Source organism: Lissotriton helveticus, chromosome 9, assembly GCF_964261635.1.
Source record: "Lissotriton helveticus chromosome 9, aLisHel1.1, whole genome shotgun sequence".
NCBI lineage: Eukaryota > Metazoa > Chordata > Amphibia > Caudata > Salamandridae > Lissotriton > Lissotriton helveticus.
The window spans coordinates 146,347,867-146,361,763 of NC_136070.1; the positions used below are offsets into that span (position 1 = coordinate 146,347,867).

At 42.7% G+C, this 13,897-nt stretch overlaps 1 protein-coding gene across 1 annotated transcript in view; it reads left to right on the forward strand.

The window, feature by feature from the left end:
* SNAP23 (synaptosome associated protein 23) overlaps positions 1 to 13,897 on the forward strand; it is a 172,119-nt gene that overhangs the window by 145,589 nt on the left and 12,633 nt on the right. The window contains exons 6-7 of the mRNA XM_078659655.1: positions 2,678 to 2,833; positions 5,551 to 5,695. Of these exons, the coding sequence (XP_078515781.1) occupies positions 2,678 to 2,833; positions 5,551 to 5,695 (301 nt within the window). The remainder of the gene's footprint in view (positions 1 to 2,677; positions 2,834 to 5,550; positions 5,696 to 13,897) is intronic.

Below are 13,897 nucleotides of genomic sequence, written 5' to 3' on the forward strand. Positions count from 1 at the left end.
GTGGCTGCGTGTGTGTGTGGCTGCGTGTGTGTGTGGCTGCGTGTGTGTGTGGCTCTGTGTGTGTGTGTGGCTCTGTGTGTGGGGCGGCTCTGTGTGTGGGGCTCTGTGTGTGGCTCTGTGTGTGTGTGTGGCTCTGTGTATGGGGCTCTCCGTGTGTGGGGGGCTCTGTGTGTGTGTGTGTGGCTCTGTGTGTGGCTCTGTGTGTGTGTGTGGGGGCTCTGTGTGTGTGTGGCTCTGTGTGTGTGTGTGTGTGTGTGTGTGTGTGTGTGTGTGTGTGTGTGTGTGTGTGTGTGTGTGTGTGTGTGTGTGTGTGTGTGTGTGTGTGTGTGTGTGTGTGTGTGTGTGTGTGTGTGTGTGTGTGTGTGTGTGTGTGTGTGTGTGTGTGTGTGTGTGTGTGTGTGTGTGTGTGTGTGTGTGTGTGTGTGTGTGTGTGTGTGTGTGTGTGTGTGTGTGTGTGTGTGTGTGTGCCTCAGTTTATAATACCCTACTCAAACTACTCTAAAAACTATATCTACAAAATACTACTCACTATAACACTCTGTATTTTAACTATCTAATACTCTACTACACCTTACTAACTACTCAATCTACTACTATTACAGTAAGCTACTCACACATTACTCAATCTCTACTACTCTCAATTCACACTCTACTACTAACTCAACTAATCACACTCTAATACACCCTCTAACTACTCTCTACTACATACAAGTCACAATCCTCACAACTCACTAAATTAAACTATCCACAATGTTATATTCACTCTCTACTACTCTACTACACTTTAATACTAAAAAGTACTAAGTAACTACTGCTCTCTAATATATACTCTATATTAAGTCATTCACTACTCCCTCTACTAAATACATATACTACTCCATATAACTCACTACACTACATCTATTTCTATCTAGTACTTTTCATAACTCATTAATACTGTCTCTACTACACACTAAATCCTACACGCTCTCTACACACTATCTACTACTCACTCTATACTACTCTCCACTAATCTATACAACTCACTAACTACTATTGCCTACCACTCACTCCTACTCTACTCTATACAAGTACACTCTCTATTAATCAACTAGTCACTCACTACTAACTATTAATAACTGCTAATACTCTCTACTACTCTCTAATGCTTACCTATTGCCATTGTAAATGACAATACCATATATTTATTGGTTTAAAAAAAACAATAAATGAAAACAATAACATTTTCAATGCCAATAGCTCTAACTTTAACAAAGACGAGACCATTGCATTGTAAATGCTTGTTTTCGTTTATGTCTCCTTTTTGGGTTGTTTAATTATTTGAGTGTTATACTTGAACCCTTGTTTGTATTCCAGTGTTACTTTGCCCCCTGTTTCAGGTAATAGGGTTGCCTCTGTTGTTTGTAACTTATAAAACTTTGTAGCATAGCCCTCTTCTACTTTGGGAAGTAGTCAAATGATCAAGGAGAATCAAGAACCCACATCAAAAACCACTGCAACTTAAGTGATTTAATAACATCACACATGGCCGTGCCTGGGAAATGAGTGCCAGATTAGCAGAGCATGTTTTGGGCCATGTGACTCCTATGACCTTGAGATTCATCTATGGGTGGGTGGGTAAGAGTCCGTGTTTCTTTGAGACCCCTATTAGTCCTAGTGTAATTACGGGGAGGCACCGCCTTACAAGGTGTCCAAAGAAATTATGTTGCAGTAAATATTGCTAAATAAAACTAGAAGGAACTAAATAGAGAACAAACTTAAAATGTAGTTCTCAAAACGACACTTTGGGGCGGCAGGAAGGGACTGGGGAGCAACATTCCTGATGGCGTGACCAGCACTAGAAGAAAAAGTTCAATGAACTGGACAGGTGAGTGAGGCAGATTTTTGGAGAGCGCATGAGGGCTACACTTCGGAAGAACATAGAGGAATGAAAGGACAAAGCTGGCAGGTTGGAGACCGGAAACAGGCAGGAGGAAGAATGGGAAAGAAGGATTGACAGCTTTATCAACTCCGAGAAGATCTGCAAGAGAGACGAGGTTTGTGGTTTCCCTAGTAAAAGGCCAGCAGAACACATGCTTACAGTAGTGAATTTAGGAGGAGGTAAAAAATTAACAAAGTACATGTAAATAAAATATTTAAGAACATAAAATTATACTTTTTATGGCAGCATTTTCTGTACTTGCTAGAGAAAGGAATGTTTTCGCTCTATTTTATATCTACGTTTTGCGATTTATCTTTTTTCACAAAATTCCATGCGTTCTCCTACAGTGAGTTTCCTTATCTTGTCTTGCTACTATGTGTATGCTTGATAAATTACTTACACGTGGCTTGCAGTGTCACAGTGCAGGTTGTTCACCAAGGACTTGAACTGTGCATTTTGAGGCAAGACAGTAGTTCTGTACATATTTTAGGTCTATGTATTTTGTTCTTCTTTCCAAATAACTTTAGTCAACCTCCCTGGTTTCTGGAGGACTAGTTTCAGACCTCCCACAGTAAGCATCCTTCTGAAACGTATTACAAGGAATTCCTTGGGATTGAATTGATTTGTGCTGATAACTCACACGCTGGCTACATATTGTATTGCAGGTTTCCTTTACTGACTTGCAGTCTTGTGAATGTATGCATTTTTTCTTAATGCCATCGTGTTCTTCTTAGCTGGTCTTTGTTTTTGTTTTAGGGCAAAGAATTTTGAGACCGGCGATGCATATAAGAAAGCCTGGACTGGTGGTACTGCAGAGAATGGCCAAGGGGCAGTGGTGGCAAACCAGCCAGTTGGCGTATCCAATGGGCAGCAGCAAAGCAAGGGTGCAACAGGCGGAAAATACATCAATCGGTAATCAGTCACTCTTCTTTCTCCCTTAGACTGGTGTTTTTCAGATAATTGAGGTGGCTTTTTCAACCACGTTCTGTTGTAACAGCAGTTGCAAATGTATGTACATTGTAACGTACTATTACCTAAATACTAATATGTTTGAAGGAAATATCAACTTGTGAAGCGCGAGAATTGATCATCATCATGACCATTGTTACCACTATGTGTGTGTGTGTGTGTGCGCTATCAGTATTAAATGAGCATCAACAAAGACAATGCTTCTTTCTTATAACAAACTGGAAGGCAGTCACATTGGCTTTGTCGCGGCTTACATTTTAGTGTACTTTTGTTTTAGGATCACAACAGGGAAACTATCGCAGTTGTGCTTCAAAAAATGGACTACAGCACAATAAGTTAAAAGTAGCGTCATATATTTAGCGCCTCACCTACTCTTCATCTCAACTCCCCAGGAATCCAGCCTCATCCCCTCATTACCATACCCTCAGCCCCACAAAATTCACCTTGCACCCTAGTCACCTCAGCCTCACCGTAACCGAACTCATCCGTAGCACACCAGTATCAAAGAAGCAGCATAACATCTTCAGGGTAAGTGGTTTATTTGAGTTATTCTTGGTGTACAGGTAAAATATATCACACCAGAAAACATTATGCCTTTTGAGATCAGATTCCAACTGAACACTTTTTGAACATTAGCACATCTGGCATTGCAGACTGAACATTCAACTCTGGCTATATCATCTTTTCCAAGAAGACAAAGACCACATGACACGTGCTTTCTACTTATAAATCCTATGTTAAATGGTTATTTAAAAATTAAATGTGGTCTGAATACAATAAATATTGTTCCCATAATTGAGCTGGTTGGTGGCTATGAATGGATGCCAGGAAGGACAGATAGGGGCAGACTCGGGTTGAATGGGTGTGTCCAACAGTTTCCATATTTCTTGATCTTTTTATTTGGGGTTGGCAATAAATTCCGCTCCACCAGCGTAGTTCATGTAGTTTTCCCCAATCAAAGCGGAGTTCAGGCAAAACTCTGCCAACTGCTGCCCGGAGTTTTTTCTTGCGTGCAGTTCGCCAACGTTAAGTTGACATGTGCAAAAGACAATTGCCGACCCTTGGTGCGGCCTTGAGGTGCTAGGATGTCACCTGGCGAGTTTTTCTTAAGGCGGGCAGTCGCGACCGTGTTCGATGAGAAAGCTTCCGCTTGCGGTGAGAATGCTGCTGCTCAAGTAGAAAATATGATTTTGTAGCTCGGAACAAGCTCCTGGTGCTAAAAATCAGCACAGCATGCTGATCCGCCCTCTTGCGGAACACCATGGAATCTCGCTGAGTTTTTATGTAACTTTACGGAATTCTGGAGAGTGAAACTCCGCAAGTTCCACCCACCCATACTTTTCCTGTGATATTAGGAGGGAGAATTAATTGAATAGTCCTTTCACTATTTTTGTTCAACATCATTTAAAATGAATAGGCTTAAAGGGCAGTGTGCACAAGATATTTTCACTATTTGAATTTTAAATGTGAACATAGGCTTTAAATGTGAAGTTGTAAGGGTTACATGAAAAGACAACACAGATGGATCATTATATAAAAGTGCTTTTCTGCAAACCCAAGTACACTCTTAAAAAAGTAAAGTGAACTGAAAAAATTGTTCTTTTTGTGATGTTTACTCCAACATCAATAAATAATATGGTATTTTTTTTAACAAAAAAAGTCTGTTGCACTCTTTTATGGACATATGTGCTGTGTGAAGCTCCTATAACCTTGAAATAACACTGGTGGTTTCTGATGTATACATTCGTGAGGAAGCTTCACGTGCAGTATTGCACTTGGTTTTAGAGTCCCACCTCTAGAAAGATGAACATTGCAAGATGTTCTGCAGGAACATGACCATTACCAAATATACATCATGTGCAAGTTGGTAGACGGATTATTCGACACATTTTATTTAAAGGATGGAGCACATGTGCCTTTAACACAAATAGAACGAATGCACAATAAGTTTATACTCTTTCTAAAGTAAAAAGTAGTAGTGGTGGTTTTTCTGCCCCCACGTGATGCAAATTTATTTGCAGCTGTCCTTGTTTTGTTTTGCACAATGGGGGCTGAAGTGCAACTTGAAGGTTTAAGTTTTGAAGCAGGTGAGTCTTGTATGGTACAAGTTGCCAGAATTGCATCTAAGTGGTTTCTCTCCCTGTTGGGGATATTTTGTCTTCCCCACCTATGTGAAACAAACATTAAATTATCAAGAATGTTTTCAGAACAAGGGCTTGGAATGCATGGAGCTGCATTGAATGCATGGAGTTGCCATCCAGCAGCAATATAGGGGCAGAGATTTTGAACCTGACCAATTGTAGAGAGGAAACCTAGAGGAGGTGCCTACATCACATCTGCTTGCAATGTGGTGGTCAGGCTTTACAAGCCTGATGGTCCTCACCAGTGTCAATGCATAACTTTGCATTGATGTTTGCAGCAGTGACAGTGGAGCTAGATAATACTCTGATGTATTAGTCAGTGCTGAGTTTGACACAGAGGACTTATTCCACTAAACGTGTTTTTAATGCACTTTGGCTGTGAACATTAAAAAGGCTGGTTGAGTGACTGATCACCCTATGGAGTGTATCAGAAAATGTAAACTAAACGTATAAACTGATTCAATAGACATGTCTTTGCTAATGTGATGCTTATTGTATTAACCTTGGTTTTCTCAACAGGATCACAAATGATGCTCGGGAGGATGAGATGGAGGAAAACTTGGAGCAAGTTGGCAACATCCTTGGTCAGCTGAAGGGTCTGGCTATAAACATGGGCAACGAGATAGATACTCAGAACAAGCAGATTGACAGGATCAATGAGAAGGTATGTTCTTTCCTTGTATGTGTCAAAGTGAACACCACAGCTTCTCTGCTGCAAAATTGATGAGCCATGACATGTATCTGCACCCCTGAAGCTCCGCAAATGGAAGTGGATGCACTCTCCTCACACTTTCTTTAACTGTTGCCTAGATGCCCATGCTTCTTGCTGGTCTGGAAGGCTTTTTAGGATAAGATGTATGAAAATGGAATCTATTCACTACATGTTTTTTCGTGTGGGTGTTTTCTTCAAGGACCTGTTAAGATTCTTGCTTAGGCTTCTTAGGCGAAAGAACTTCAATAGAATACAGTCAGCCGCCCCAATTAACATTCTCTCACAGCTAAGTAACACAATTATTTCTGCAATTATCTATGCATCATCTAGTGTCTAAATGGGTTCTATGCTATCATCAGTAAAATCTTTACGGACCACCATTGCACTTGTAAGCTAAACACAAGCATGTTAATCAGGACTTTGATTGCTACATTTATCAGAGACTGTTGCCTGTACGATAATTGTAGCAAACATTGCTGTTCTTACTCATGATTGCTAAAACTGGTTATTTTGTATTGTGCAGGTAAAAGCTGCTACTCTTTATTTGGCTCAAACGTTTATTCCTCGTCTCTGTTATACATTTTTATCCCTGTTTTTGTAGTTAGTGTGTGGTTGTAATGCCAATCTATAGAGTATTTCCCCCTAAGAATGTTTTCAGTTTGAACTTGATGGTTTTTGTTGTTGACTGAAAGCTTGCTGCTTCGTGGGCATCCACATTTGGAAACTTGATTGTGTGTTTTGCAGGCTTGTGGTAGTTTGACAGCATTATCTGCTTCAAATGCGTAAGGTCTTTTAGTCACTTTAGAGCTTGACCATCTATCAAGGATTCTTTGGGGATCTTTTTTCTGTGTCCTAGTTGTTTGACCTAGAAGGCATGAGCTTCTTTTTCTTGCCGACTTTCTTAGTCATTTGTTTCAACGTCAAAGAGATTACCTTGTGCGTTTTCAACTTTACATTCTAAACTTTCAGCAGTGGTGATTGGTTCGGCAGGGGCGTTGAATGTTTTTTTTTTTAGGTTTACATTGGTGGTTGTGTGTGAAAATTACTAGCATCCTCCACATCTAAGGGCAGTGTATTGTTCTCCCTATGCCACCTTGGCACTTTTGACTTTCTCTGATCCAAGACCCCTGTCTTTGCGTGGTGAATTGTACAGTGCACAACATCTCTGGGCCAGACTCTTTTTTTTTTTTGTTTTTTTTTTTTTTAAACCTATTTTTATTGATTTTCATACCAATACAGAGTGTATAGCCAGTAGATTAGTTGCATAAATGTTGCAATTGTACATGATAGAAAAACGTAAATACCTCCCGCCCTCCCCCGGACTCAAAGTAACATTTTTATTCTTGTTTCATTAGGCATATCTAGTGATCATCCCACAGTATGAAACCGCAATACACAATGTCACATATACAGTCCATAGCCTGAGCAGCATACATACAGTTAGACCATCCCACACTGTATACTATCGTTACTGTATGTCTAAACCTGCACACCAAAGCTATGCGTTCCAAGCCTATGTTGGTAAGTTCATGGCTGTGAACTCTTCGAGCATTGCATTCCATTCAAGTGAAATAGGTATCTTTCGCATCCCCTTTCGCTCCTCTCTTTGAAGCTCAGCTCCCTCCATCCTGCCCCATTGGACCACCTTGTTGTACCAATCTAGTAATAGAGGCGATCCAGTAGCCTTCCACCTAATGGTTATATTTAGTTTTGCTAGGATCATTGCAAGGTTCGCAAATTTGCGGGCAAGGCTTCCTTTCTTCCCTTTGTGGCCTAATCCCAATAAGCAATATTCCAGTGACATATTATTCCCCAGCGGTGCTATACTATTCACAATTTCTTGCACTGATGACCAATAATGATTTAGCCTCGGGCAGTCCCACAACATATGCAACAAGCCGGCGCTCGGGGAGAGACAGCGGGGACAATCCTCTGACACTTCTGGGAACATCCGGCTCAGTTTGTGTGGGGTCAAGTACGCGCGGTGTACAATCATAAGCTGCATAAACTTGAACTTCGGGTTCCGAGAGACTTTGCGAGGGTCTTCCTGTAGTATCTCCCATTCCTTATCTGTAAGTGCACGGCCAATATCGCTGTCCCACCTGTTTCTGGTTGACTGAAGCGATGCCAAGGTGTGTGTACGAATACCCCGGTATAACCATTTTGTCAAGTGACTACCGTTACCCATCAAATATTGCTTGTGTGTCAATGCATGTGACGGCGGCTCCTCCCCCCCGGGTTCCATAGATAACTGGATATGTATGCGTGGAGCTGAAACAAATTATGCGACACCCCCATCTCCCTCACAAAGGCATCATGATTCAACATCACGGCGTTGTTAAAGAATGCTCCTAGCGTGGACACTCCCGCATCTACCCATGTCTCTGTGTGTCTGAGAGTCGCCCTCCGTTATGGTATCAGAAGTCCTAATAGGAGTATGTTTGGTGCGAAGAGTGTTGTGTTTTTAATGTAGCGCGTTGCCTTCCTCCAATACACCATAGCAGTCCGCAAAAGTGGTGGCGCCGTCAACAGCAGTGCATATAATGCCCCACCCCACGCTCCCATGCCTGAGGGGTCATAAATGTTTCTCGCAGGTTACGGCCCTCGATCCAATATGCCAACCATTGCAGCTGGCCTGCATAACAATAGGCTCTCATATCCGGTACTCCCATTCACCCTTGTTTTGTGGCCAGCTGTAGCTTAGAAAGCCCTATACGTCTAGGGCCCGAGACCCATATTAATTCAATAAGAAGGGTGTCTAACAATTTAAATATCTGAAGCGGAATTATATTGGGCAGATTGACGAAATAATATAACCGTCTTGGTAACATCACCACTTTAGCTATGGCAACTCTCCCAGCCACCAATAGAGGTAGTGAAGTCCAAAACCGTATTTGCTTCCGGAGCGATGCAATAGCTCGCGTCAGGTTATCAACCAATATATCCTCCACATCCTAGTATATCTGGACACCCAAATATTTAAAAATAACAGTCACAGTCTTGAACGTTCCACAACCAAAGCGAATTGGGTCAGCCCTTGTCACGTCATTAAAAAAATAGACATATGATTTATTCTCATTGATAGAGAGATACGAAATTCTTTGGAACTCCGAAAAAAGCGCAGGAATAGGGTCATAGTCACCATCCAGATTATGAAAAAACAAGATGAGGTAGTCTGCATACTCCGAAACTACATGCACCTCATCTTTTATATGTGTACTCTTGTGGCTGTGGCACGAAGCTTATGCAGGAGAGGCTCCAGCGCTAAAATAAATCATAAGGGCGACAGTGGACAGCCCCGCATAGTACCCCGCAATACTTTGTATTGTTGTAAAATGTGGGCACCTGTGCGTGCCGTGGCGTTGGATTCGTATATAACAGTCGCACCAAGTTTGTGAATTCCGGCAGAATCCCGAATCTAGGTAACGCGGTCAGCATATAATCTCATTGTAGGGAGTCAAATGCTTGGTGTAGATCCAAGGAGATGCAGCCCTGTGGAGAAGCATCCGCAGGCACGTTGGACATCACCTGGTGAAGCCTTCTAATATTGAGCGCTGTACTCCTGCCTGGTACAAAACCACTCTAATCAGTGTGTATCAGTCGGGGGGGAATACTGCAACAGTCTGGTGGCCAACAATTTAATCAGGATCCTATAATACGTGTTAAGGAGCCAAAGGGGTCGGTAACCTGCCATGTCTTGGCCGTCCCTACCCGGTTTCGGAAGAGAAACCACCAAAGCCTGTAATGTGGTGAGGGGGAGAGAGCCACCCTCCAACGTTGCCCGATACAAGCCCTGTAATCTGGGAACCAATATCTCGGAGTAAGCTGCATGAAATTCGATGGGAAGTCCATCATTGCCCGGCGACTTGTTACGAGGCAGGGCTTTAATCACTGCTTTGATTTCCATATTGGTGACAGGCCGTTTTAGGTCCTCTATGGAATCCCTATTTAACTGCCAGAGTTGTAGTCCGTCAAAGAATGTCTTGTATTCACCCTCCCCTACCTCTTCTGTAGGTGCGTACAGTCGTTCATAGTACTGCCGAAAAGCAGTACTAATTTCCAATTGGGTGCGCAGAACAGCACAATCTGGGGTAGCTATTGCAAGAATGGGAGATACCGGCGGCTCATCCTTAATTATCCTAGCAATCAATGGGCCCACCCTATCTGCCGTCACATGTTGTTTCCGGGTGTATAATCAATAATCTAGGACACGGAGGTCTTCCAGCACTTCAGCATGTGTTACATGCAGCTCCTGTAGCTCTGACCGGCTTGTATCATTCGATACAGCCTCCTGTTCTAACACACCCAGTCTATTTTCGACCGTCTTACGCCTATCCAGTAGGGCGGCACGCTCCCCGACTTTCGTGCTAATCGCTACCCCCCCCGTATCACAGTTTTAAAGGCGTCCCATTCAAGCTGTCGCGTGCTAGCTGCATCTGCATTTTCAGCTAAATAATTTGGTATGGCCGTACAGAGAGCCTCGTGGAACACCGAGTCTTCCAATAGTGAGGGGTTTAATCTCCATGTTGGTATGGGCGTTGGAACCTTCCCCCAGAGTAGTGTAGCCTCAGTCGGATTATGGTCTGTGTAGGTTTTGCCTAGATGTGTGGCATCTACGACTGTGTCTAGCAGCAGCGAGCAAAATATTCTATCTATGCATGTATGTAGGCCGTGCGGCACCGAGTAAAACGAGTTTTCAGTATCCGTGGGGTGCATCTCCTGCCATATGTCTCCAACCCCCCAGCCTCCGGCCCATGACTGAAGTGCGTCCGCCTGCTTCCTACATCCCAAACCCTGCAGGAGCGGGGGGGGGGGGGGGGGGTGATCCATCCTTCACTATGTCCATCACTGCATTAAAATCACCGCCCAACACCCACGGATACCCTTCCTAACCCACTAAGACAATACTAAGGGTCTCAATAAATGTGTCCTGCTCTGCTCGGGGCATAAATACTGCCTATCACTATCTGCTCCCAATCTAATAGACCATGCACCAACACATATCTCCCATTGGAGTCAGCCCGTTGTTCTAGGAGCGTGAAGGGGGTTCCATTCCTGAACCAAATCGCCGCTCCTCGGGCAAATGCAGAGTAAGAGGTAGAAAATAACTGACCTCTCCATTTCTTGAAGCTTAGAGGCTTCCACATGTATTAAATGAGTTTCCTGAAATAATACTATATGTGCCTTTCTACGGTTTAATTGCGCCAGAATTCTATGCCTCTTATGTACCGAACCCAGGCCTCTCACATTCCAGGACATGTAGGTGTATCTATTGGGCTGCGCCATCCAAATTCCCTGAGAACGACCCGCCGTAGAGCATGTTTTCAGTGCACTGGAGGACCAAACCACAACAAGAAATTCAACAAAAACTATGTAGTTTACATAACCAGGTGCATTTGCCTTGGGGCAGTGGCTACCGCCCACCTCACAGTACATTGCACACAATTCTCCTTGTACAGATACATAAGAGCCCCAGTCCATGCCCCATTAGAAAACCTGTAACACAGACTGCACAACCATCCAATATTACCACTTGCATAAATATCTGAACAGGAGTCATAGTCAACATAACTGGCATAGCTTTATTATCATCTGAATGTCCACCTCAGCAGAAGGAGAGGAGCACCACAGTCACCCTAGGTAGCCACCGGCAGTCTGAGGAGTAACCAGGGGGAACAGTGCTAATTATGTTGGTGTAAAGGCTGATGATTGTCTTTAAAATGGGAAAATGCAGCTTTTACCACAAGCTCATTTTGCCTATCCATACATTCAGAGCCTTGTATCCAGCAGTTTAGAATGTTTGTTTACAAATTAACCATTCTGATTAGGCAGCTTAGCACCTTAGGCACCAATTTTAGGAGCAACATTTGACTGTTAGTCTAGAAGAAGTTGGATGCACAAGGCCTGAATTCAGCTTTAACTATGCTGCGGACGAAGAATGCCATCTTTAAGTATCTTTGGCTCAGCGTTCCTTTGTACTTTGTCATTGATGGAGACAGGGTTGTGATGTTTCTGTGGAACCTGAGCACAGTGCCTGGAACAGTTGTCCCTTGAAAAAATGTCAGAACCATCTGCTATCTCCTCTCTCCTTTCTTTCACAAAAACATGTTGACAAATTCCGTGCTTTCGTATTCCCCTGACCTGGTGACTTTCAATTCATCCCAGAACGACTCACGCTAGGTAAATTAATCAAAAAGAGAAATTCAAGCCCAGTTCAAATAGTGCATCACCTGCCAATGACCAGATGACCTCACAAACTTCCAGAAAATGATATTTTATCTTCTGTTGCATAAGATACGCAAACACCTGCTCTGCTTATTTGTCTCAGAGGAATACTGCCAATTTACCAAGTTGACATTGGCTCCAAGAGTCCATGCAAAGCTCTTTACAGTAATAACAGATTACCGCGCAAGGGAAAACATCCATATGTTTTTTTTTATACATGGGTGACTGTCTCATGAAAGTGAACTATCGAGATAGTATCCAGTTTAACAAGCAGGAGGGTTGCGGCCTTCTATATACTCCTAAATTTCAAAAGCTTCTACATTACATTTCAATATAACTTATATGATTAATTAGTACCAAGACAGGGACTGTATTTCTAAGAGGTTTATAAGACATTAAAGATTGTTACTCCTCTAACAAGACATATAGCTGTAATCCGCTTTGTTTCTATGACTTTGGGTCTCATGCCCACTTGCATTGAATGGGTTAAGATTGCCTCAGAATAAGTTCCTTGTTGATAGCACTCAAGAATTGTGATTCTTTTAATTTGGGTGAGAAATGTAGACATGCCCATCCATTATCCCCTCCAGTTTTACTTCAATGTCTGAAAAACATTCTTCAGATATTGGCAACGTTGAGCTAATTCTCGCTTCTAATTTGTATCACAACATTTGCTCCAAATAATTTGTCATAAAATCAAGTGCATCTGAAGCACCATCTTCAGACTATTAGCGACCACTTCCTTGTTGTGTAGTTCCTACAAATCTATATAGGACCTGCGAGGTTAGATAAGATAACATAAACTAAGGGATTGGTGTCCAGACTGATATCAGACATCCTCAAAGGATATGTTAATATGTTAGTCATGCTAGCTCACAGTGCCACCATGAGCCCCTTTTAGCAAGGAGCGAATAGCTTCTGGCAACTATTGAACATGACAACCCTGCACCCTCAGGGATGGCGGAAACAGTGCAGTGCTTTTCGCTCAGTCACTCATGCTCACTTTGTCTCCAAGAAATACACAGAATACACAGTAGGGCCGTTGTCTATAAGCATTTATTGAACCAGCGTCATTCTAGTGTAAAATACGTGTGCTGCAACAACCATGAGACAGAAACAAATGTATATGGTTATAAGCACCAACACAGCAAAGAAAAGGTAGAATTCTACCATAGTGCTAAAACAATTAATATATGCAGGCATATAGATACATGACAGTAATAATGCGTACTCCTACGATCCCAACCCTAACTAGATTTCCCTAAGTGTACGTAGCATGGATGTAGGTGTAAAGCCAACAATCCTCGTAGGATAAAGCCAACACCATTACCTGATGTGGGAGAGCGGAGGGCCCCGTCTTGGTCTCAAGAAGGATACCCCGCAAGGCATATCAGACCTCTGCGTGCAAGAGTGTCTGCATGCAGGAACTTCAGCATCTCACATCAGCATGTCAGCTTGGAAGTCTTTTTCTCCTTAGGTTGCCCTGTGAAGATGTAGTGCGTATATTCCCAAAAGGTACCCTCAGCAGTTCTACCTAGAAGTTTACTTTGGGCATGTCGGGCAAGGATGACGATAGAGGTGACCCTTATACAGAGTTATTATGCAGAAGATGGTAATCCTTCTGTGATACTGAGAATCCTCATGCATACATGAGGCTAGTTTTTCGGAGAAAGCCACACGACAGTCATGTAGCACCTAACTAGGTAAGAGGTAAAGGCCAGACCTGTTATATAGAACACTGGTAGGACAGATGTATGTAAAAGGTTGTGTAACTACCGAGGCCTATATTGCGGTACATTGGGTAAATAACATCCTGCTCATACTGGAAACATTAAACATGTTTATCCTGTAGCAGATTATGGCGTCTCTGTAAAGAGGCTCTGTTTCTGCGATTTCAACCTGCAAAAACCTTACTTTAATCTGTCTACC